This window comes from Pholcus phalangioides, unplaced genomic scaffold (assembly GCF_987345545.1).
Source record: "Pholcus phalangioides strain wild (caught in Gottingen) unplaced genomic scaffold, Ppha-v1.0 ptg000031l_1, whole genome shotgun sequence".
Classification (NCBI taxonomy): Eukaryota; Metazoa; Arthropoda; class Arachnida; order Araneae; family Pholcidae; genus Pholcus; species Pholcus phalangioides.
In genome coordinates this window covers 2,660,302-2,682,524 of record NW_028301621.1, presented here as the reverse complement: position 1 = coordinate 2,682,524, position 22,223 = coordinate 2,660,302, and the positions used below count along the sequence as shown (strand labels likewise).

Here is a 22,223-nt window from a genome sequence, read left to right as displayed (position 1 = left end):
AATGAGACACCACACTGTCACTCTTTTGAGACATATTTGCGATAAGAAAACATGAGGGAACAGACAAGGCCTCGGACAGCAATACCAGAGAAAAAATAATAATAATAGACACATGGGGCAAGTGTGCAATTTGGTGCCCACACCCAGTAATTTTTAAGGAGTGGTCAAAAAAAGAGAATTTGGGTTCTCATTTATAAAGGGCCTGCTGCACCAGAACCTCCCTCTCGCTCCCTTAGTTTCTGCCCTGGGTGTAGCGATGTTGTTAAATTAGCTACATTCCCGTGATTCAAAGATCCAACAATTCAACAGGCAATAAATGAACTAGGCAAGTTCCAGATCATTTATTGTTACAAGTACTTAGAATAAGTTATACGTTAGCGTTCAAATGATTACATGTTAATTCTGAAATTGACAACGATACACAAAACGACAAGATTAGGTCTCACCCAAATACAACTGTGGATCAGCTCCTATTAACAGCCTGACATTGTTGATCAACTCGTATGTCCAACATCGAGATGAAGTGTCCTTTTTTTCAGGTGAGGCGGACAACGTTGACCTCTCGAGATAGTTCACCTCAGGAACCTATAGGGATCGGAGCAACACTTATAGACCTTGCTGAATCACAGCAGTCGGCGAAACATGCTATCGACTGCCGGCACCATGTTGAAGACTTATTTGTACATAAGTGTAGGTTGCTGAATCATTGTAGGGTTCACCCAGCTCTTTCTAGGAATCACATTCCATCTGACTAGAACGCACAGTAACTGTCTATTAATGACTAGAAGATTACGTTTGAACCAACTACCCGGACCAGCCGGAGTAGCCTAGCTTAGTAAATCATGTTTTTACGACATTAGTATTAACACAACAACATCTAATTGTTAGTAAAGATTACTAAGCCATCATCCCCACTGGGAGGAGTGAGAAGATCGTACTGCTCAGAGGTTAGGAGGTTGAATGCCAAGTTTCAGGTTTATCCAGCCTATTTATAATAGCCAAAAACAGGTTTGTTCTCGGTACACTGAGTGAACGAGTCTCTTCCACCGCATCAGGAAAACTATGACGTCATTCCTGTTGATCTGCATATCGTTCGATGCAGTAGTATATAGTTCGATAACTGTGAACGCAGCCGGCCGGACTTTACCCACGATATCAGAAAGGCTATTGAGGGTGAGACCAAGACAATGGATTGTACCAAATCAGCGGAAGTCTGCGGCCCTCCGCTAACTAAACAAGGTAATTGATAACAATATTTCTTTACAAAGAATAACAACTTATATTAAACATAATTATCAAAGGTCGTTGACACAACCAGATCCTCGACTGGGGGAAGACTTAGTGTTAACTAGTTAGCTAGGGGGAGGATTATCGGGACATCGATAACGCAACCCGTAACGGGAGACCCAAAAGGGCGACAAGTTACATGGGAACTTTGGAGCAGGTTTTTTGTCGTTAGCAAGGTTCATCTCTATGCTGGAGATTTGAGATTAATTATAAAATTCAACCTTAAAAGGAAGGAAGGAAAATATGATGGCTCATCAAACAAGAACGGTTAAGTGGAAAACTTATCTGGAATGATAAAAAACAGTTAATGAGGTGCAGTGATACTCTAGCTAACAAATGCCTCATACTTTAGTTTAGTTTTCTATAAAGTAAAACATACAACTTATTTAGACTTCTATGAAGGTACATATATTCGAGCCTTCAAAAATATATTGGTAAACGAAAATAAATCAACACCCCCGATCGTAACACCATGGCTAAAGTTCATTACGAGCAGGAATTTTAAGAAAATTCAAATAGACTAATCAGATAGCTCCATTTCACAAGCAGCCAATCAGGATGGTAGAGAAGACCTACACGCAGGCACTCAGATTCATTTTGATCACAACGTTTGACGTGACCAGATTATGTTTTTCGTTCCACTGAGCAACAGAGAGTTAAGGTTTGGTATTCAATCCAAGCGGGATCCTCGGTCATCGAGAGAGGTTATCCTCTGAAGAGCGACACCCATAGCGTGTCGAAATGCATAAGGAGTTTTCGTAATTTCCTTTATTTGCCTTTTTTGTTAGTGAATTTTCTGAGTGTTATTAGGCAAAGTTTATCTATTCTTCCAAATAGAAATTGTGCATCACATAAATGAAATATTCTAATGTTGAAAGGCATAGGGATGAATCGTGACCAAAGCCAAACGTCTCATAAATGTCAAAGACATGTATCATCATTTTCATCATTCTTTGGTGTCCCACGTGGGAAACACTTAGGCAGATTTTGCCCATTACTGTAACACTAAGTAGTGTAACATGAGTTGTGGGCCATGTGATTGAAAAGAAATGTAGTTCTGTGAATTTCAAGAAGTTTATAAATTGCATTGGGGTGAAAAGTACGGTGTCTGTTATCATTATATTGAACCCCTTAAGTGGGATACTACAGTAAAACTGCAGACCGGTATGGGCCATATCAAATAAATGAGGAAAAAGCTGTTTCTATCTGTGATACCCTTTTAAAGAAAAGGAGCAGAAGAGATCTCCTAGGGATATAGCCAGCAACTCAACATGAAGTTATTGAGAAATAACTCATGAGAGTTTGAATCAGAGTAAAGAATTGATACTCACCATGAGTTCAGAAGTTTAGTATAATTCAGAAAATTTACCAAGTTGTAAATGCTAGTTTCATTTACTACCACCTCAGTGTCACCTGATGGTCACCAAAGTGGTTCCTTCTCGGGATAGAGAAGGCAGGGCAAGGGCATGTAACTGAGACTCTTATAAATGGGGTCTTACTGAGGTGCAGATCTCCTTGCACACACACAGAATTTCATTTCAAAGGTGTTTTTGGTGCTTTGGAGACGCGATAATCCAAATTTTTCCTTTGCCTTTCTCATTTGACTGTTCTGGAAAAAGTACTAGGCGAGGGAACCAAAATGCATGCTTGCTTCTTGTGATAGAGCACTCTTCGATCATGTGACCCATAGCCACCCAGAGCACTGCTCAAGAGGAATGCTAAGTCTGAAGTGAATGGATGAAAAAATTTCAGTGAGTTGAAAAAAATCAAAGAATGATTTTTATTTGCTCTGGAGGGGTGCCGAATCCGAGATGAAAGGACGAAAAAAATTGAAAAAGTTTTTGTTAGGAATTGTTGAGACAAGTTGCGAGGGAGTGGCATGGCCTCCCCAAGGGTGGGGCTGAGGGCTTCAGCCCAGGATTATCCTTATAATTCTCCCCCCCACTATAAATTAATTGCAGAAGAGGCCACAAAATAGATATGTATATATGGCTTAGAAGCCCGCTAATGATTGCAGCCTAGGAGCATTGATGTAGGATGTGGGGGGACTATGGAAGGAATAGGCAAGAAGTGCAAAAAATAAGTGCAGCACAGGTAAAGATTCTGTCTTGAGCAGGGTTGGCAAAAATTATAGACTGGACGAATATTCAGCATTCAGCCCTTTTGCTGAATATTTGGTTTGGCTGAATAATGCTTAGGTATTTGGCTGAATATCTGCAAATCCAAACACAAATTAATTTTCAAAAATCATATTAATTAGAATTCTTTTCCCTATAAATTAAAAATTTATATATATTTATTATATTTTATTGATAGATGTACATGAAAGAGGTTATGTCAGGTGAGATAATTTCTAGGACAAGGAAAATATCAAACTGAAAGTGGGGCATATGCCTAAATGCCCCTATAACTTTGAGGACCCGAAATTGAAACAACATATTCACTGACCAATTAAACATACGCGGGTGAAATAAATTAAGAGAATTTGCATATTTTATCGAATTTCATGAAAATAACTGAACTAAATGTAAAACCACTGTTTCTAGACAAAAATGCAAATCTTGTACGTCAAATACATAAGCTTACACATGTATGTAGGCGGAGCCAGTAGAGAAACAGGCTTTATAAGCGCGCGTAAGTTAAGACTCATTTCGTTCGCTAGCACATCTTGGTGTTATTCTGCAGCAATCGGTTAATTTCAAATTGTAACAGTAAAAATGAGTAACCACCAACGTTTAGATGATGGAATGAGGTGGCGAATTGTGGGGGAGGCTAGAAGCAGGCCAATCTCAAGATTTGTAGAGAGTTCAATTTAACGTTCAGCATCGTGTGTAACTTATGGAAACAGTTCCAGGATACCGGATCCATCGAGAGAAAGTCTGGGCAAGGTCGCCCAAGAGCCCCGATGGCCAGAGAAGATTGCCATTTGTCGATTATAGTAAGGCGTAACAGGAGTGCTACAGCTTCTCAGCTCTCTCGTGACTTGTATGCAGCCACAGGAACCTGTGTATCAAGGGTGACTGTTTCCAAAAGACTTCATGAGAGAGGGTTGTTTGCAAGAAGACCTGCTGTTTACGTTCCGCTCACTTCTACGGATAGGAGAATCCGCTTATCATGGTGCAGAGACCATAGAGATTGGAGAATGGATCAATGGGCGACCGTTCTCTTCACTGATGAGTCCCGGTTCAGCCTAAGCGCAGATTCTCGCTGTACGTTCATATGGAGAGAACCAGGGACCCGCTACCTACCCTCCAATGTCCGCGAAATCGACCATTATGGCGGAGGAGGTTTAATGGTCTGGGCAGGCATCATATTGGATGGCTGCACACCTCTCCATGTCTTTGAAAGAGGCACTGTGACTCGTGTGAGGTATAGGGATGAGGTCTTGGAGCCCTATGTTTGTCTTTTCAGGGGTGCAGTTGGCCCTGAGTTCATTGCCATTTGATGGATGATAACTCGCGGCCACATAGAGCTCTTCTGCTCGACGATTTTCTAGAGAGTGAGGATACTCGCCGGATAGATTTGCCAGCCAGATCTCCAGACCTTAACTCTATAGAGCATGTCTGGGACGCTCTGAGGAGGGCAATTGCAACTCACAACCCCCCTCCGGGAACCATCCAGGGAATGAAAACAGCGTTGCTGAACGAGTGGGGCCAATTGCAGCAGGAAATGATAAACTGCCTTATTTCAAGTATGAAATCATGCTGCGAGACCATTGTATATCTGTAAGAGGGGACCATACCCCCTATTAACCCATTTTTTTGTTTATTCTGCAACCGCTGTTTCATACCTTCCGACTCTATTGAGTGTTACGCACGATCATGCGTATGTATTACAATTATTGAATGGTTATTTGTTTTGTATTGTATCAATGTATGTACATATCAAATTTCATTAAAATCGGTACAGTAGTTTTAGAGATAATCGGCCAAGTCTGCAAATTCTCTTAATTTCTTACACCAGTGTATATGACCCTTGTTGCAAGGCCTCCCGATTCCTGCTTTACCCAGGGACCCTTCATATTGGGGACAGACCATACCTGTATATACACTTCAATTATTTGACGTTTTCACTTCTACTTGAACTCTCAATCGATAAAATCCACGTGGTTTTTTAGTTGGTGAAAACATGGCAATGAAATAATTTCTCATGTATATTGCCACTGAAAAACCCATAAAATTTAAGATGCTTGACTGATTCAGGGGTGCAGTTGGCCCTGAGTTCATTTTAATGGATGATAACGCGAGGCCACATAGAGCTCTTCTGCTCTACGATTTTCTAGAGAGTGAGGATACTCGCCGGATGGATTGGCCAGCCAGATCTCCAGACCTTAACCCTATAGAGCATGTCTGGGACGCTCTGGGGAGGGCAATTGCTTGACTGATTCAATGGTTTCTGACTGAAACAATTATTCAGCCGGCTATGGTTGTTTTAGAGTGGGCATTTATGTGACACTTTAACTTTGCATTTATAGGGTGTTTCTGAGAAGTCACTAGGTGTAAAAAGCCGACACGATCTATAGCAGAAGGCCTCTGTGCAAAGCTTGTGATGAAACTGAAGAAATCCATTTCACCTTTAGCCATTGAATATAGCAGGCTGACGCATGTGATAGCTTTATTATTTTTTTTTGAAGTAGGCCTATATCTAATGACTAAAGGCCCGTTTACACGAGGCAAGCGCTTTAGTTAGTAACTTAATTTTTAGTTGCCAAGTACGATACAATGTATGCAGACGATAAGGGCCGTTTACACGGCTTAAGTTGACAAGTGCGCAAGTGCAGAAGTGATTTAGTTGGTAAGTCAGATAAGAACGGTTCTATTTTTTCGGGTTAAGTAGACGTATGCGCATGCGCCAGTGGGCGTGACCTGCCGCGCTGGAGGGGTCATTTTGCTCTCTCACAGAGGGGGTTTATTTTGATCTCAAGCGTGAACCTGTTCATACTCCGTCGTCTCCTGAAGTTTCGCTAGAATTCCGCGGAAATATTGGATGGTGAGGTGGCCAGAGGACACAAGTTTCAAGTTTGTTGAAAAATATCTTCGCCATGAATGTTTGTTGAACTATTGAAATGAAAATTACCTTAACAAACAAGCTAAAAATTATTCGATGATGGAAAAAGCTATGGAATATTCTGTTGACGTGATGTCAGGAGTGGAAAAAAATTGAAGATTCAAAAATATATATCGGGTGGGGAGGATTTATATATTAAAAACTGGAGGGGGGTTTCGAATATTTCTCTCGTCCAGAACGAATTTGCTGCCATCTGTTGTAAAAATACATGATCAAATATTTAACATAAAGATATCATCTCTATAGATCAAATTAAAAAATAATAATGATTTCGAAAATTTGGAAATAATTTTTGTTTAATGAATTTTTATTATTTAATTTTTAAACCTTAGAATTTCCTACGAATGCCAAGAATCTTCTCCCGTATTTTCGACTTCCATAATTCATAATTTATCTCCTCTTCAACTTCGATTAAAATATCATATAACCGATATTTACAACTTGGACGAGAAATAGAGAAATCTTATATTTCTTCTCGATGACTTACATAAGTTTATAATATGTTGTGTATTCTTTTTTCCCCTGTGGCGTCATCTCTCGCCCCCCTTACGTGGGTGCAGAGGCGAAAAAAGGGGACAAGCAAACTGTATCCCTTGCGTGACCTACTTCTTGCTCAGTGTGTTGCTCTCGTGCAAGTGAGAAAAAAGTTTCCCCTTTTTTATTCAATAAATTTATTTAAGTGAATAAATTTATATTCTTTAAAAAAAATATCATATAATGTGGCTCTGATCACAGTATTCTTAAGTTCTACCTGATCATCTTCATCCATCGTTACGAAAGCTATGAGCTTTAAAAAAAGCACCTCTCTGAATGCCAGATAAATAAAAAATTATTACTATTATACTCCCGGGCGTTGTGCGTCTGTCTCTCTCCGTGGATTTAAGTAGACTGAAGCGCGCATGCGCTAATTGCGCTCACCTCCGTAAAAATTATCCAATGAGCGCCTACTTGCCATTCATCGTGTGGACAGTTTCAAGAAGAATCGGTAAGTTAAAATTAAGTTGCCCACTAAAGCGCTTGCCTCGTGTAAACGGGCCTTAAGGTGAAATGAACTTCAGTAACGTCATGAGCTTTGAGGGGAGGCCTTCTGCTACAGATGGTGTTGGACAAACCCTAAAGAAAGAGATTAGAATTTTTAAAAATGCTGACATGTCATTTAATTTTTCCCAATGTGTCGACAATGTTATTCGTGAAAGGTAGGAAAGCGTATTGAAAGAAATTGAGGATATAGACGTAGGATCAACCAATTAATTGGAGGAGACAAAAAGTGCCTGGGGGAGCACAAAAAACTTTTCCCGAGAAATTTTGAGTTACCACCCTTCAACAAGCATTTAAATTAACAGAAATTGATTAATATAACATATCAAGTGTGTTTTCTTTTAATATTTCAATTTTTTCACTGAAATATTAAATTTTTTCCCTAAGTTTTGGTCAGCTTGGGAGGGGCTCACAGAGCCCCTGAGCACCCCCATGCCCCAAAGCAGAATGTTTTGCATTGTTCTGCAATGAGCCCTCGACTGACTGGAAATGTTCGGCAGTTCCCATAATAGTGTTTTCTACATTTTTCTTAAAATTCTTCCAGATTGTTCTGCAATAGCACTGATTGTTCTGCGACGTACGTCGCAGACTTCGGCATATTCTTTCTGCTTTGGGGCTCCCATTTATGCTCCTATTTCTTGGGTAGAGGTATGCTAATAGAAAACATGTACACACTATCAGTTCTTTAAGAAATTTTCAAGAAATGAATTTAATGCATTATCTACATTTTCCTTAGAAACCAAACAGCAAAGCAAACAAGGATAAGACATTTTAGAGGTTCAAATAACACTTTTTTTCTCTTTTGAGAGAAATAATGTATGAGGGCTTGAAACTTTAGCAATGATGATTTTACGACAATGTCAGTATGTCAGTATATACTATACGTTGAGTAATTTATAATATAATTTCAAATGATTAAATTTTTCTGACAATATTAATTTCTTTGAAGTGTGATTTTGAATCCAAACCACAATGAATTTTCGCAAAATTTTATTTGAAAAACATATATAAAAAGGAAGGTGGGGAGTGCCGTTTTCAAAAAAGTTTCAATTAAAAATTTAGTAAAAAGGTTCTATTGTATAAATGCGGCCTATACACATTTAGGCCTATACAATGTTTTCACTTGTTTTGAGCATCACAAAAACCCTGTTTATACAATGCGTCGTATAAATTGGGTTTTATATTGTACTAAAGTTTTAACCCCCCCCCCCCACCATTTCCAATAAGTTTACACCTATGGTAGGAAGTGAGCATTTATAAAACTTCAAATTATCTGGCTTTTCCGTTACCCGGCGAGCACTTCCGCCACATTAGGCTGGATAGTCCAGGAGTCTACAGTATATCATTTGTTAATACAGTGACACCTGTCTAAGACAGACACTGTATAAGATGGAAACTTGTCTGAAACTGAATAAAAATATAGTCTTGTTTTGGTCCTTTGGATGGGAGGAAAGTTGTCATTCTAATCCCCCCTTTTGTTGGACAAACTCTCACTTCTTGGAAAAACGATGAACACTTATTATCTATCTAAACTGGTTCTCTTTATAGGGGTCAGGCTTGAGAGGAAACAGATTTACTATTCAAAATTTAGTAAAAGCTTGTTTAGTATTTCATTTATGATGGAAATGGTGTGACTTCTGTTAGTAAACACTGTTTCTTGGAAAAAGTTTGATAATTTCAGGAAAGTATTACGTGAGGGAGACTGAATTATTGCTCACAATTTAGAGATACTGTGTTTTGGCTACTGAAAAGATTTTCATTTGGTGTAGAGATGGCCACCAGCAACACGAAATGGTTATTGAATTTGAACACAAAAATGTTACAGAAATATAGAATCTTTCTTTCACAACTTTATTGGTTGTTGATCTTATTGTCACTATTTTTATAAAGGTAAGCAGTTTCTCAATTTTTATTTTGAATACAGTGAAATCTGAAGCTTGTATATCCTGATTTACAAACATATTCATGTCTATTTCATTTTTTTTAAGTAAGAGCAATAAAAAGAAAATACACTAGCTACTAAGAATCACGTTTGGTTTACTTAATTTTAATTCTCATACAGTCGAAGATTTTTCTCTCACTCCTATGACAGGCCATTATTTATACAAGGCCATGTGAGTGATCAATCACATCATTCACTTAATTCATCATTTAACTAAATACAGTCAACGCTCGTTATAACGACCCTCATCGAAACGGACGGTATACTGAGCGGTCGTTATATCGAAAAGAAAAAATAAATACAGTTGGCCCCCCGTATTCGCGGGGGTTACGTTCCGGGAGTGACTGCGAATAACAGAAACCATAGGTTTTTTATTGTATATCTCGTTTATTGAATATCATGAAAAAGAGCAGGGTGACGCAGAGGTAGAAGGGAATGTAAAAGAGGATGCAGCGATTGTTGGTGATGTTTTCTGAAAGAATGTTGTTGTTGTTGTCATTTTTCTGTTTGCCGTGTCTTCTTCATATCATTAAGTATGTCGGAGTATATTGGCAAGGCTTCCTCTACTAATTTTTCTACATGTGAAGAACGTAAAATAGAGGGATTTATGTTATGAAAATAATCTATTGCTGATTTCAGCTTGCGAATCCCTTTCGCTATGTTACTTGTGGTGATCTTGTCTTTTACTTCTTTATCTGGTAATGCTTCAGTTTCAGTAACAGTTAGCTGCATTAACTCCTCCTCGGTCAACCCAATATCAAAAGAACTTTGAATAGCATGTATTCACTAACAAGATACCTCCTGACTTCCGAAACGAAAAACAGTTTAAACTAATCCAGGAAAAGTGTTTTCATAGTCCAAGCCTTTTTATTGTTCGTCCAAATACTGGGAGCTTTGGCTTATCCTTCCCTTCAACGCTCGCGAATTCGCAGATTTGGAAATGATGGTGGACTTTATCATGTACTCATATGCATTTGCGCAAAACAACATAGTAAGTCTATCTCTACTTGCCTTAAAACCACGAGCTCGCTTTCTTCCTGTTGCTTATCTTCTTCCAAAATAGTGTAGTTTCGTCAGCGTTAAACACCCGGTGAGGTGCATAACCCTTCTCTTTAATAGCTTTCTACAAATTTTTCGAAATTTTCTAGCCGACTCCTGGTCGGCAGAGGCTTGATCACCAGTGCTTTTTACATTGCACAATCCGAATCGTTTCTTAAACCTATGAAACAACCTTTACTTGCATAAGATTCTGATGAAATAGACGTTTCACCAGCCTTTTCCTTATGGAATAGTCAAATTTTTCGCATTTTCTGTTATAATATTACAATCAATTCAAATACTTTGTGTCAGTCTTGTACCCACAAAACACAGCATTTTCTGTGCGTGAAACCCCCCCCCCCCTCCCCACTAAAAAAATGAGCCATCCTAAACAAGCACAACTCAAATTTTGTAAATAAACACGTGAACGACGATTGCTGAGTATTTTAGGGAAAAATTCCAATAAAGGAAAAAACCGCGAATACGGGGGGCCGACTGTAGTTATTTTAGGGAAACATTTGAGAGTTATCCTACCTGTCGTTATAACGAGCGTCGACTGTATTAAGCTCTGTGGGCCAAAACTCCACTGCTTAATGAACGATCACGATATACCAGAACCGGATTACCATATATTTCGCCGATGACTTCACACATCACGATGCACCTGTAATTACTCTAATTAGTTTGTCAGATCAGCCTTCAAAGGATTGGAGGGTTTCAATCAACTCAGCTGTTAAGTAAATATGCACCTTATATGTATATATTTTCATCTCACAAGAACATTCAACACAAATGTCTAGAATATATTCTAGAATGCATTCAACACATCAGAATGCGCATGCGTGTAGATATCAAAACAGGTTGCTACATAAAATGACCATACATCCTGTATTTCCCGGGACAGTCCTGATTTTTCTGTTTTTTCGCTGTGCAAAAATGTCCCGGTTTTCATGTATTTCCAACGAAGCCAACTTAACTTCAAATTAAGGATTAAAATTATCGTTCCAAGTCAGAAATTCCATTACAACAATTACGACTACAAACAGGAATATTATCTCACACATTTGTCATGTTTTCTTTAATTCACTGCAAACTAGAGAGGACTTTGGATCTTAGAGGAGAAATAATTTTTATTTATTTTATTTCTCCTCGATGCTTTGGATTCAGGTGACTGCTTTCAAGGCGAACAGACGTGTTGAAAACACTGAGCTATAAGTAAACTTTACTTATAGCTCAGTGGTCCCCCCCCCCCAAAAAAAATGGAAATATCACGTGATCCAAAAAGGCTCTTGAATTTCAAGGAGGAAAGAATAACAAGAGTTGACATCGGGAACGAAAATTGACGTGTGTCTACAGCCTGCGGTAGACCTAAGACGCCTTCATATACGCGTGTATTAAGGAGTTCTAGGTAGACCTAAGACGCCTTCATATACGCGTGTATTAAGGAGTTCTAGGTAGACCTAAGACGTCTTCATATACGCGTGTATTAAGGAGTTCTAGGTAGACCTAAGACGCCTTCATATACGCGTGTATTAAGGAGTTCTAGGTAGACCTAAGACGTCTTCATATACGCGTGTATTAAGGAGTTCTAGGTCTACCTAGAACTCCTTAATGAAGGCGTCCTCCTTCAATCTTCAAATACTCCAATATTCATATTTACGGATTCCTAATCAGTCATCATGGCTCTTGATAATTTTTCTATTCATTCGTCTACGGTGACTCATCTCTTGTATGCTCAACTGGTTCATACTAGTTCATTGGTTAACAGCATATCACTGATTTGGGTTCCAAGTCATTCGGGCATTGCCATTAATGAGACAATTGACAATCATGTTCGAACTGTAGCTTCTTCCACTGTTGATCTTCTACCTTCTAGCATTTATGTGGAGGACATTCGTTCTCTTTACTCTCGCCATTTCAAGGAAAATATCCGTAATGCTCTTTTCTTATCTATTTCTGAGTTTAGCTCCTTCTATAACTGCTGCCAGAACTTCTCCCCCTTTTTTTTCGAATAGAATGTTGGAATGCTTGTTTCACAAACTCATTTGCAATAGAGCTCCCTTGAATGATTACCTCCATCGTATTAGGAAAATGACTAACCCTCTCTGTCTACGATTCAAGATTCCTGAAACTTCCTCTCACTTTTTGTTTTCTTGTATTAGGTTCTCCCAGGTTCGTTCCTCAACTTTTAGTTCTCTTTCTCCACCAGTTAGTTGTTGGTCTGAATTTTGTTCAGGCAGGCCTGAGAGCATTATCTGTAGCTTTGAGAGGTTTGTTACCCTCAGTCAACGCTTCTCGTGAGTTTTTTTTTTCCTCTTTCTTTCTCTCGTTTGATTTTTGTGTCTTTTTCTGCCTTGGTTGTTTGGTTTCATTTTTGTTACCACACGCTCATCCAGGGACACCATGTCATCATATAATTTTAAAGCGGCTTAGCCTCGTTATTTAAGCCTGAAGACTTCTTCTCCATCTCATGTGACATCATCTGCGTTTGTTTCGTCTGGTTAGTGTTTTTCTATTTGTTTTTTTTCTTTTCACCATACCCTTCTGAAGAAGAGGGAAGAATAGAAATTGTTGGAATTCCTATGTGTTCTGTGTTTGATGGTAACTCTTTCGTTAGTATAATCTTTATGACATGTTCTATGCTCTTGTGTAGGGTGACCATACGTCCCGTATTTCCCGGGACAGTCCCGGTATTTTCTCCTTTTTTGGCCGTCCCGACTTTTTGGCAAAAGTGTCCCGGTTTTTCCCGTATTTCACACGAAGCCTACTTGAATTTTTATTCTTTATTAAAGTCGAAGATTGAAATTATTTTTCAACTCAAATTATTTTATGATAGTTACAACTATATATGGGATATTAATCTCCCACATTTGCCTTGGTAAACGTTTTTTTTCTTGGAATACATTTTAATCCACTGCAATTTGCAGTAATGCATCATTTCCCGCCATTGTGATTTTTCCTTAATTTCAACAATATTTGGCAACTTTGTTTGGTTTTGGCGTCGCTTTTGGCGATAATTGGCGAAGTCCCGTATTTTCCCGTATTTGGAATCCCGATGTCCCGTATTTATTTCGAGGAAATATGGTCAGCCTACTCTTGTGGAATATTTTTCTCTAACGGGGGATGGTCCGAAGGCATAAAGCCCTGTATAATTGAAGAAGAAGCGCTTTGGTTTGCACGTGGTTCATGGTTGTTTATAGTTTTGGTAAATTTGTATTTCGATGGGGAAAACAAGGAGAGGGAATCGTTTAAGAAGCGAAGATGTGAGGTAGGCATGAGGTGGCCGCCTAGGGCGGCATATTTTATGGCATTTATTATCATGGTGTTTTCACTCGCGCGCAAATTTTTTTTTTCCCGGCGCCAAATATGTCCGACGGCCCGAGAAAAAGCCGCCAGACACTACGTGCGCCAGAAGAAAAAATCGCCAGCATAGAAAACAGTAAAAACAAATGGTATAAACAGAAATAAGCTCTGGATTGTTTAAAAAATAAAACTGGATAAAAATAAATGAATCGGGATTTAAATAAAACCCGGACCGTTGTGAATAATAAATCAATCAGGGTTTAAATAAAAGGGTTATTAATAAGCTGTTCCCCAGGTTCTTATAAATAAACAACGGTCCTGCATGTTGTATAAATAAATATGTTCTATGTATTATATAAATTAAAACCCGGAATCTGGGTTCTTATAAATAATCAACGGTATGAAATAAATAAATGAAATAAAAAGGATGCAGGGACATCCTGCATGTAGAAAAGAATAAAAGATAATTAATCCGACACACACACACTACATCATATATACGTAAGGAAGAGAAAATGCTTTGATCCCAATGGTTTTTCAAAAACGGTGCGGCTATAAGGTGACGTCATTTAGAAGAAAAAAAGAGAGAATAGAATGGAAAAAGAGAAAACCAGTTTGAAAATGGCAGTAAGACTCGTTTGAAAGACGTGCTAGGACGCTAAGAACACGGAAAAACGATAGCAACTTATTGCCGGAAAAAAATCGCCAATTTGGCGTGTCTCTTATACCAAAGCTGTTCCCTGATTCCTGACCACCACGTTTGACGTGAACTTTGTCCGCTGAGCAACCTAGAGTTAAGATTTGGTATTCACCCCAAGTGGGATCCTCGGTCAGCGTGATTAGTGGCTAAACATTTATTCCTCTGAAAACGACACCCACTGTGTCGAAATGCATTAGAAGTTTTTGTATTTTTCTGGTATTTGCCTTATTCGTTGGCGACTTCTTAATACCTTGATCTTAGCCAATAGGCCGAAGAGTGGGAGCCTGTCGGCTCCTACCCCCCACCTCAGAGTAAAAAACAATTTTGTACATAGGTTGCATTCGTCTGAAACAAAACATTCATGTCTGACGTCATTTGGCCAAAGCAAAGTTAGTGTGTGGCAATACCAAGTTTTCTATCTCAAACACTTGCACATGTTTAGTGTTAATAGTTAAGCGAAAGAGAGTTTGAAATTTTTTTGAAAAGAGCAATATCAATCGTGACAATTTCACATCGCGAAAACCCGGATTTGGTGAACAGGGCCGGCTCGAGGAAAAAAAATCTCTACCCATGCAGAACCTATTTTTTGTGCCACTGACCACGTTTTTTTTCAGTCAACAAAGCTTTTTTCACCCTTTCAACTCCATTTGGCACCCCTCCTTGAGCGGTGCCCAATATGGCCGCACGGTCCGCCCCTGCATTGGTGGGTGAGGGGCATGCTCTTAACAATAGTCAAAGGAAGGAATTTTTATACTAGGAGCATGCTCATTTTATACATAACTTCTGTGAGATACCTATTATATATAGGTACCTGTCCTACCTTTCCAAAACATGTTGGAGAGAATGAAATGTTTGCACTCTCTCGTTTTTCGCACTCCCTCTCATGTATTGCTGGGATGGTACAGTACTCCTATATTGCTGGGATGGTACAGTACTCCTATATTGCTGGGATGTTGCTTAACATTGTACCACCAACAGAACTATCAATTATGAGTGATGAATGGGTTGCACTACAATGCAAAGAATTACAAGAAGAGAAATCGGTTCAGAGAATAGATACATATTGGGCAGGCATATTCAAACTTTGTAGCCTTAAAAGCAGTCCAAAGTTCAAAATTTTTCCAGTTTTGGTGAAGGCTTTTTTTTTTATCTTTAGCATATGGTAATGCAGACAGTGACAGAGAGTTCAATGTTGACAAAAGTATGTTTGAACAGTGAAAAATCTGTCCATTCAATGCTTTTGGCAAAACTTTTGGCATTTCACAGAAAAATTACTTCTTATATTGCAGATATAGTTAGTTTTTAATTCTGCTCCATTTTCAAAATTTCTGCTCCAAAAATGAAAGCTTGCTGTTCCAAAATGGATGAGGGGCGCTTGCACCCCTGCTTTGGTGATAATGGCCAGGAAAATGCAGCGCATATATGTGCTGATGATGCAAATGGGTAATGCAAATTTTTTAATGTGTATTTTGGCAGTGAAATCATGGAAATGAAATTTTTCAGTTTTTTGAAGAGGTTTTACTGCATTTCCTTTTTGCAATCATGGAGAAAAAAGTAAATCAGCAAGGTAAACGTGTAAGGCAGCTTATATAGCAGGGCCGGATTAACCCATATTAAGGCCCTTAATCACTAAAGTGATTTTCATGCACCCCATTTTTGACTTCAACGCATGCTTCTCCCCGTGATAATTAGATTTGTTTACAATTTTCTAGTATATATAAGTATACAAATTTTGATAAGCAGATAGTTTATGGGGGTTCAAAATAATCATTTTGCCCAGAGCCTATGATGCCACTGCTGATGAGGAGCCTCTAGTGTCAGGAAGACCTTGTGACAATTTGATCTGGTTAAACTTTTGAAGAGAGTAAGTATGCAAATTGTGTGGTAGTGTAGTTGCATACAGGGTGTCCTTTAAGAGTTAGTACGGCCTTTGTCTCCTCAACCATCCATTGTCGAGATGATTTCAGTTTGAAAAATTCTCACAAAGGGCGTTCAAAAATTACCCTGTACCAGTTTTGAGAGTGAAAACACATTGTGCAACAAAATAAAAAAATTAAATTTTTAATGGCCTCCAGTCCTCTAACTTCTAATTATAAAGTGGCTGCACTGTATCTCCTGAGGCTAACAAAAAAATTCCAAGTTGACAAGTACAATGTTCACTGAGATATTTGAATTCAAAATTCGAAGGAAAGTTGGAAAGGACAGCATAAATGAGGGGAAGGAGCATTGTCGATTTTTTTGCTGTCCTTTCATAACTTTTTTTCTGTTGGCATCACAGGAGAGACAATGCAACAACTTTCTAATTGGAAGTTGGAGGACGGGAAATCGAAGAAAAATTTGGATTTCTTATTTTGTGACACGCTGTATTTTCCAAGGATGATATCACTTTCAGCTATCTATACGAAGGTTGCAATGGTTGGCTGATGCGAGATGAATTTAGGAAAGAAAAATTCAACTGCTCTTGCCAGGAATCGAACCCACGTTCTCGATCTTTCTGGGTGAGCGCACTAGACTACAAAGGCAACGAATATCTCAATTTTTCCTTGGAACTTGTGTGCGATGAACGGTGGACCTAACTCAGGCCAAAGTCTGGTGCCAGTTACACTGCCACCAGTCCATCTATGGTCCTGTTCAGCGCATACAAGCTCTAAGGAAAGATTGAGATATTCGTTGCCATTGCAGTCTAAGGTGCTAACTCGGCAAGTGAGAGGACGTGGGTTCGATTCCCCGCAAAGACAGTTGAATGTTCTTTCTTAAATTCATCTTCGCATCAGCTAATCGTTGAAAAAAACACTATTTCCACTCTCAAAATTGGTACATGGTAATCTTTGAATAATAGAAACTATACCTCTCAGACGGACGGCTGATAAGAAAAGGCAGCACTAGCACTGCCTTTAGCTAGATATAAAGCCTGCATAGTAGATAGGGGCCTCAGAAAAATTTGTTTTACCTGGGGGGATGATGCTGTTGAGGTAGCTCTGGGCTTACTTTATGGAAATATAGCAAAATCTCTCAATCCAAAAACAAAACTGAGTATTAACGTGAGTTCTTGTTCGAAAGTAACTTTCAGTTTCTCTGCTTTGTGTCAACCATAGGGCCGCAATTAGAAACAAAAATTTACTGTGGCATGTAGGTCTGTACTTGTATTATTATTTTATTGTATTTATGAGTATTTTGGTACCCCTCCACGTAATTTTTAACGAAAAAATAATAAGCTCCACTCCCTTACTGGTCCATCCCCCGGGAAACAGACCCTCCCCTGCCCTCTTTTAATTGTGGCCCTGGTCAACTTTTCGATAAAGATCTTCAACTGTGTAATCAAGTGCTCTTAAAATTTTAGAATTTCTTACCGGATGGTTGATGCTGAGAAAAACAATTGTGCATTTAAAAAAAATGTATCAACTCTATTTAGATGTTTTTTTTCCGAGTTCATCAACAGTTCTATTGCTTGGAAAATCGAAAGTAACTGGGGTTTCGTCCATATAACCGATTTGTGACAGTTCAAATCAGTCTTTTTCGCAGTTCAATTATGAACTTCTGGAAAGATTAAATTTTTTGCTTTCCAATTCTTCTGGGAGTTTTTGTGCGATATTTTTTCGCTGGCGTAAGCACAGGTCGAAACGGTTCATGAAACGAGTACACCAACCTGAGGATGCATAGAACTTTTCTGGCTTTGTGTCTTTGAATTTAACACTCTGAAATAATTTCGATGCTTTCAGACGAATGGCTGTCCTTGTCACGATTGTCCCTTTCAGTCTGAGGTGTAGCACCCATTCATTCAATTCCTTCTCAAGTTCAGGGAACACTGATACTTTTCCTCTAAGAGCCTTTTGTCTTTCGCACGGCTAAAATTTTCTCCTTCATTTTCATCAGCTATTCTCTCACTTGTTTCTTATTGACATATGTCCGAGCTGCAGCGCAGTTTGTTTTCTTCGACGAATTTGATAACTTTCAGTTTGAAAGATGCAGCATACGCAAATCCTTTTGCTTTCTCCATTTTTGATCGTTGATACTTACTGGTACAACACTAGATCAATGATTTTTCTGTGGGTGATCACGACTTGTACTGCCCGGGAAAAAAATTACCATGTGGATTTAACCTGAAAAGTACTAACACTACTAACACAACTGTCATCTATAGCTACAAAAATGACTATTGATTGCGGGGGTTGATATTTTCTCGTCAAAAACTGACCTGAGGATAAGCCGCCCCTCCACTTGAGGGACGAATTTTCCCAGAAAAAAACTCGGCTTATGCACGAGTATGTACGGTACTTACTAATCTTTTATCACATATTTTTCAATACAATGAAATAATATTCACAAATAAATATATATTCTCACAAATCTGATGACTCAACTGGGTCTTCTCCAGAGGAATAATTTACTGCTAGAGGTTTAGTAGTGACTTAAATATGATGATTAATGGAACAAAAGGGCGATATATGTTACATAACCGACCATGTATGTTATACCGCCAAATCAGTTTGTTTTGTTGCGAATCGATGTTTATACTCGTAGTAAGTGTGGATAAGGATGGTAAATGTTATGTAATGTTTACGTTTCTTTTTCATTTTAATTCATAATAGTTATTATGTTGATCGTACTGTACTCCAAACTCTGCTACACGTTGCGTTTGTACCCATAAGGATTTGTTCCCAATGACCTTTCATGTTACATAAACAGAATTTTGTTATTTTTTGCTTGTAGTTCCTTTGTTTATTGTTTAGTTTGTAGTTTATTCATTATTGCTGAATTAAATTTGAGAGATTATGAGAAAAAAGCAGGTGATATGAAAATATGCATTCTTAATGATTAACAAGATTTGTTTTAATTAATAAACAGTCAGTTAATTTTAATAAAAAACTGATGTTTCGAATTTTATCAAAAACACCTTGTTTTTTTGCATACCCTGATATGAAACGCTAATATGAAAAAAAAACTGACTTCAATCTTTGATCATTTTTGCCCAGATTTGGATATTTTCATCCTGTACTGATCTTTATCTGTCTACGATTGCTTAAGAAAACAAAGCATTGCATATCAAGGCTATGCAATATATAGTCCCTTGTTGAATATCCTCTTTTACTGTTTTTTTTATCACTACAGGGCTGTACTATCTACTCATGCTTATTTGGAATCCGATCCTTACCCACGCAGATTATGACAATATAAGTGCAATAGTATAAAACTTTCCCTTTTATAATCATTCAAGCATTCCCAGATTCCATTTTTATCTTTAAAGTCATCAAAGGAACTGATACAGTCATATTTCAAACTAAGGCATTTATTCAAATTCTCAAAAATAAACACAATTACAAAATTTTAGTAAAAAACATCTTGCTAACGTTATTGAATTTTTTTTATAATATTAAAAGACTAATATATCACAGAAAAGTTTCACATTTTGCTATTGCGCTTATCTGATAATAGGTCCAGAATTTCTGCATGTGACTAAAAGATTTCCACTGTCCGTGTGATTTCCAATATCCAAATGTTTGCCGATGGATGTCTTTGGAGTGGTCGAATCGACAGAGAGATTAGTTGGTAATATTCCCGCCGCTGTGGTGGTCATAGTGACGGACTCGCATCGCGAGGATCCGGGTTCAAACCCCACCACCGCCGCAGTGGTGATCGGCTGAAGTTGGTTTTCTGCAGTTCCCAACTTCAAGGTGCAAATTAGAGCTGATCTCCAGTTAAAGTCTCGCTGCAGAGAGCAACAGGCCTACAATGTTATAATTATTCATTCATTACACTTCACGCTCTATGAGTTGGACGAGGTGCATGTCTGGTTTAGTAGTAGTTTGTAGTATTCCCGATGTGGGTGTAGCTCACTGGATGTTGTATTACCACACACCAAAATTCTATATGGAATTAGCACAGCATCGGAGCCTGTAGAAATTCAATTAATGAATCCATTCGGGCAAGTGACGCAAGACCATCGGAGGCATCAACTCTTTCTGTTTTCCATCTTTCCCATTAAAAAAGGGGGAATAAAATATCTAGCCAATATATAGCCCCGCTAACCCCTTCAATTTTAATGTTACAGAATGTGAAAAAAAAACAAAAACAAATGTTCTCTGCACGTGCATAAAAAATAAATTTGCGTTGCCACCATTACTGAACAAAAGAATCCAGTAAATGTATAGTAGTAGTTGTATATCCCAAGCTTAATTTTAATTACTCAGTGGTCAATCGGCCAAAGGGAAAAATCACTTTTCCCTGTGTGGAAAGCAATTTCTTTTGGTTTTTCCTCTTTCGTGTCACGTGGATCTTAAGGAGTGAGCCTATGAATAATTCCTTAGTATCATTTTTTGGATTATTTTTAGTCATGCTTATAAACCTATGCTTATAATTTGGATGGGATGAGAATAAGCATGAGCAGATAGTACAACCCCTGGAGTCATATGTGCTTTCTATGAGAGCAAAAGACCTACAGAACTCTTTATACTTGAAATGCAGTGTTTCTTTTCAGATTTTCTCTTGTGTTTTATCTGTCAGGTTTTCACTTTCCTTAACATAGTCACTAAAATTAGTCCTATGAAAAAGGAAAGAGTGACTTATTTTTTTTACTTCAAGCTCATTGTATTGTTTTTCATTACAGTATTAGGATATGTAATTGGCGGGTTGACTTGTACAGTTTAGAATTTGAAACTGAAGGTTGTCTTTTCCTTTCTCCACTACATGTTAAAGGGGTTAACAGGGATATGTCCAGATGCTTTTTACAGTGTCCTGTTTTTGTAAAAAATTTCCCTTATTTTTGTAAAAATTTCCCTTATTTTTGTGAAAAGGATCATTAATTTTGTGAAAAATAAGTCATTTTGTTTTGAGCGAAGTAATCTAGTTAATCTGTCACAAAATAAATGAAATTACAAATTTATGGTTTCATCAATTTTTATTTTGGGAATAGTTTTTTATCTAAAATTTTGTGAAGGGTCCAGAACACTGACCAAATTTTGGATGGACAGCCCCTGGGTAAATTTTCAACAAATATTTATCATGTAATTGTAAAAAAAATTGTTTTAGTAATTGTATAGTAATAATAATAATAATAAAAAAATTGTATACATTGTATTACTGTGTGTGTCTCAACAGTAATTTTTCCCATTTTTTGAGAACTTTTCTTGGTATTTGAGGAACTGTAAATCACAAACATCCTTGTAACTCCTCTGTAAACATCCTCTGTAACTAGGAAACCCTGGTTACAGCTATTGTGAATACCAGTTAATACTGTACAAGTTAATAATCAGGCTTAAATTTTCCCTACTTGTATTAACCAAGTTTGACTGTAACTGTATGAATCATTATTTGTTTAATCAAATTAAAAAAGAATCATTATTTGATTTACATGTGGATACTCATTATTACTTATACATTATTATTTGTATATTTTCAGTGATAAGCACAATGTGCGGGAAATGAGTGGTGAAATTTTAAAAAACTTAAGGTGAGTTATCAGGAATACATTCAAAGGGGAAGACCATCAAATAAATTATGTCCTGCTTCCTCAATCAGCTGTAATTTCTGTTGAATTATGTTTTTAAATCTGGAGGGAATGAAATAAATTTCATTCAGAGACTGTCTTTGTCATTTACTCTTAAATATAGATAGTGTCAAAACTTTTTAGTTGGTTTTGGCTTCTTTAATTTTAATTCTTTCATTAACCCTTTAAGGGACCATTAGAAATAACTACATCCCTTATCAAATGCCATATCTTTTTTATAGACATAGGCTTTTTTCAGATGTTCAACAGGTGCAAACTAAGGGTATAGGGAAAAGTTTTTCTAAAGTTTTACAAAATATCAGCTTGTCGGCGTTAAAATAAGACTCTTATGTAAACAAGATATC

General features: G+C 37.8%; 2 protein-coding genes across 4 annotated transcripts in view; one reads left to right on the top strand and one right to left on the bottom strand.

The window, feature by feature from the left end:
- LOC149067003 (cytosolic iron-sulfur assembly component 2A-like) overlaps window positions 1–11,142 on the bottom strand; it is a 31,092-nt gene extending 19,950 nt beyond the window's left edge. Inside the window, exon 1 of the mRNA XM_089252848.1 lies at window positions 10,999–11,142. Coding sequence (XP_089108974.1) covers window positions 10,999–11,026 — 28 coding nt within the window. The 5' untranslated portion in view covers window positions 11,027–11,142. The remainder of the gene's footprint in view (window positions 1–10,998) is intronic.
- A 2,378-nt stretch (window positions 11,143–13,520) lies between these two features.
- The window catches only part of LOC149067002 (uncharacterized), a 32,219-nt gene continuing 23,516 nt past the window's right edge, over window positions 13,521–22,223 (top strand). The window contains exons 1-2 of one of the 3 annotated variants that reach the window (XM_089252986.1): window positions 13,521–13,640; window positions 21,772–21,822. In XM_089252986.1, the coding sequence (XP_089109112.1) occupies window positions 13,594–13,640; window positions 21,772–21,822 (98 nt within the window). In that variant the 5' untranslated portion in view covers window positions 13,521–13,593. Of the gene's footprint in view, window positions 13,641–13,723; window positions 13,825–21,771; window positions 21,823–22,223 lie in introns of those variants that run through there. The other 2 variants (XM_089252985.1, XM_089252987.1) reach the window with 2 other exon arrangements.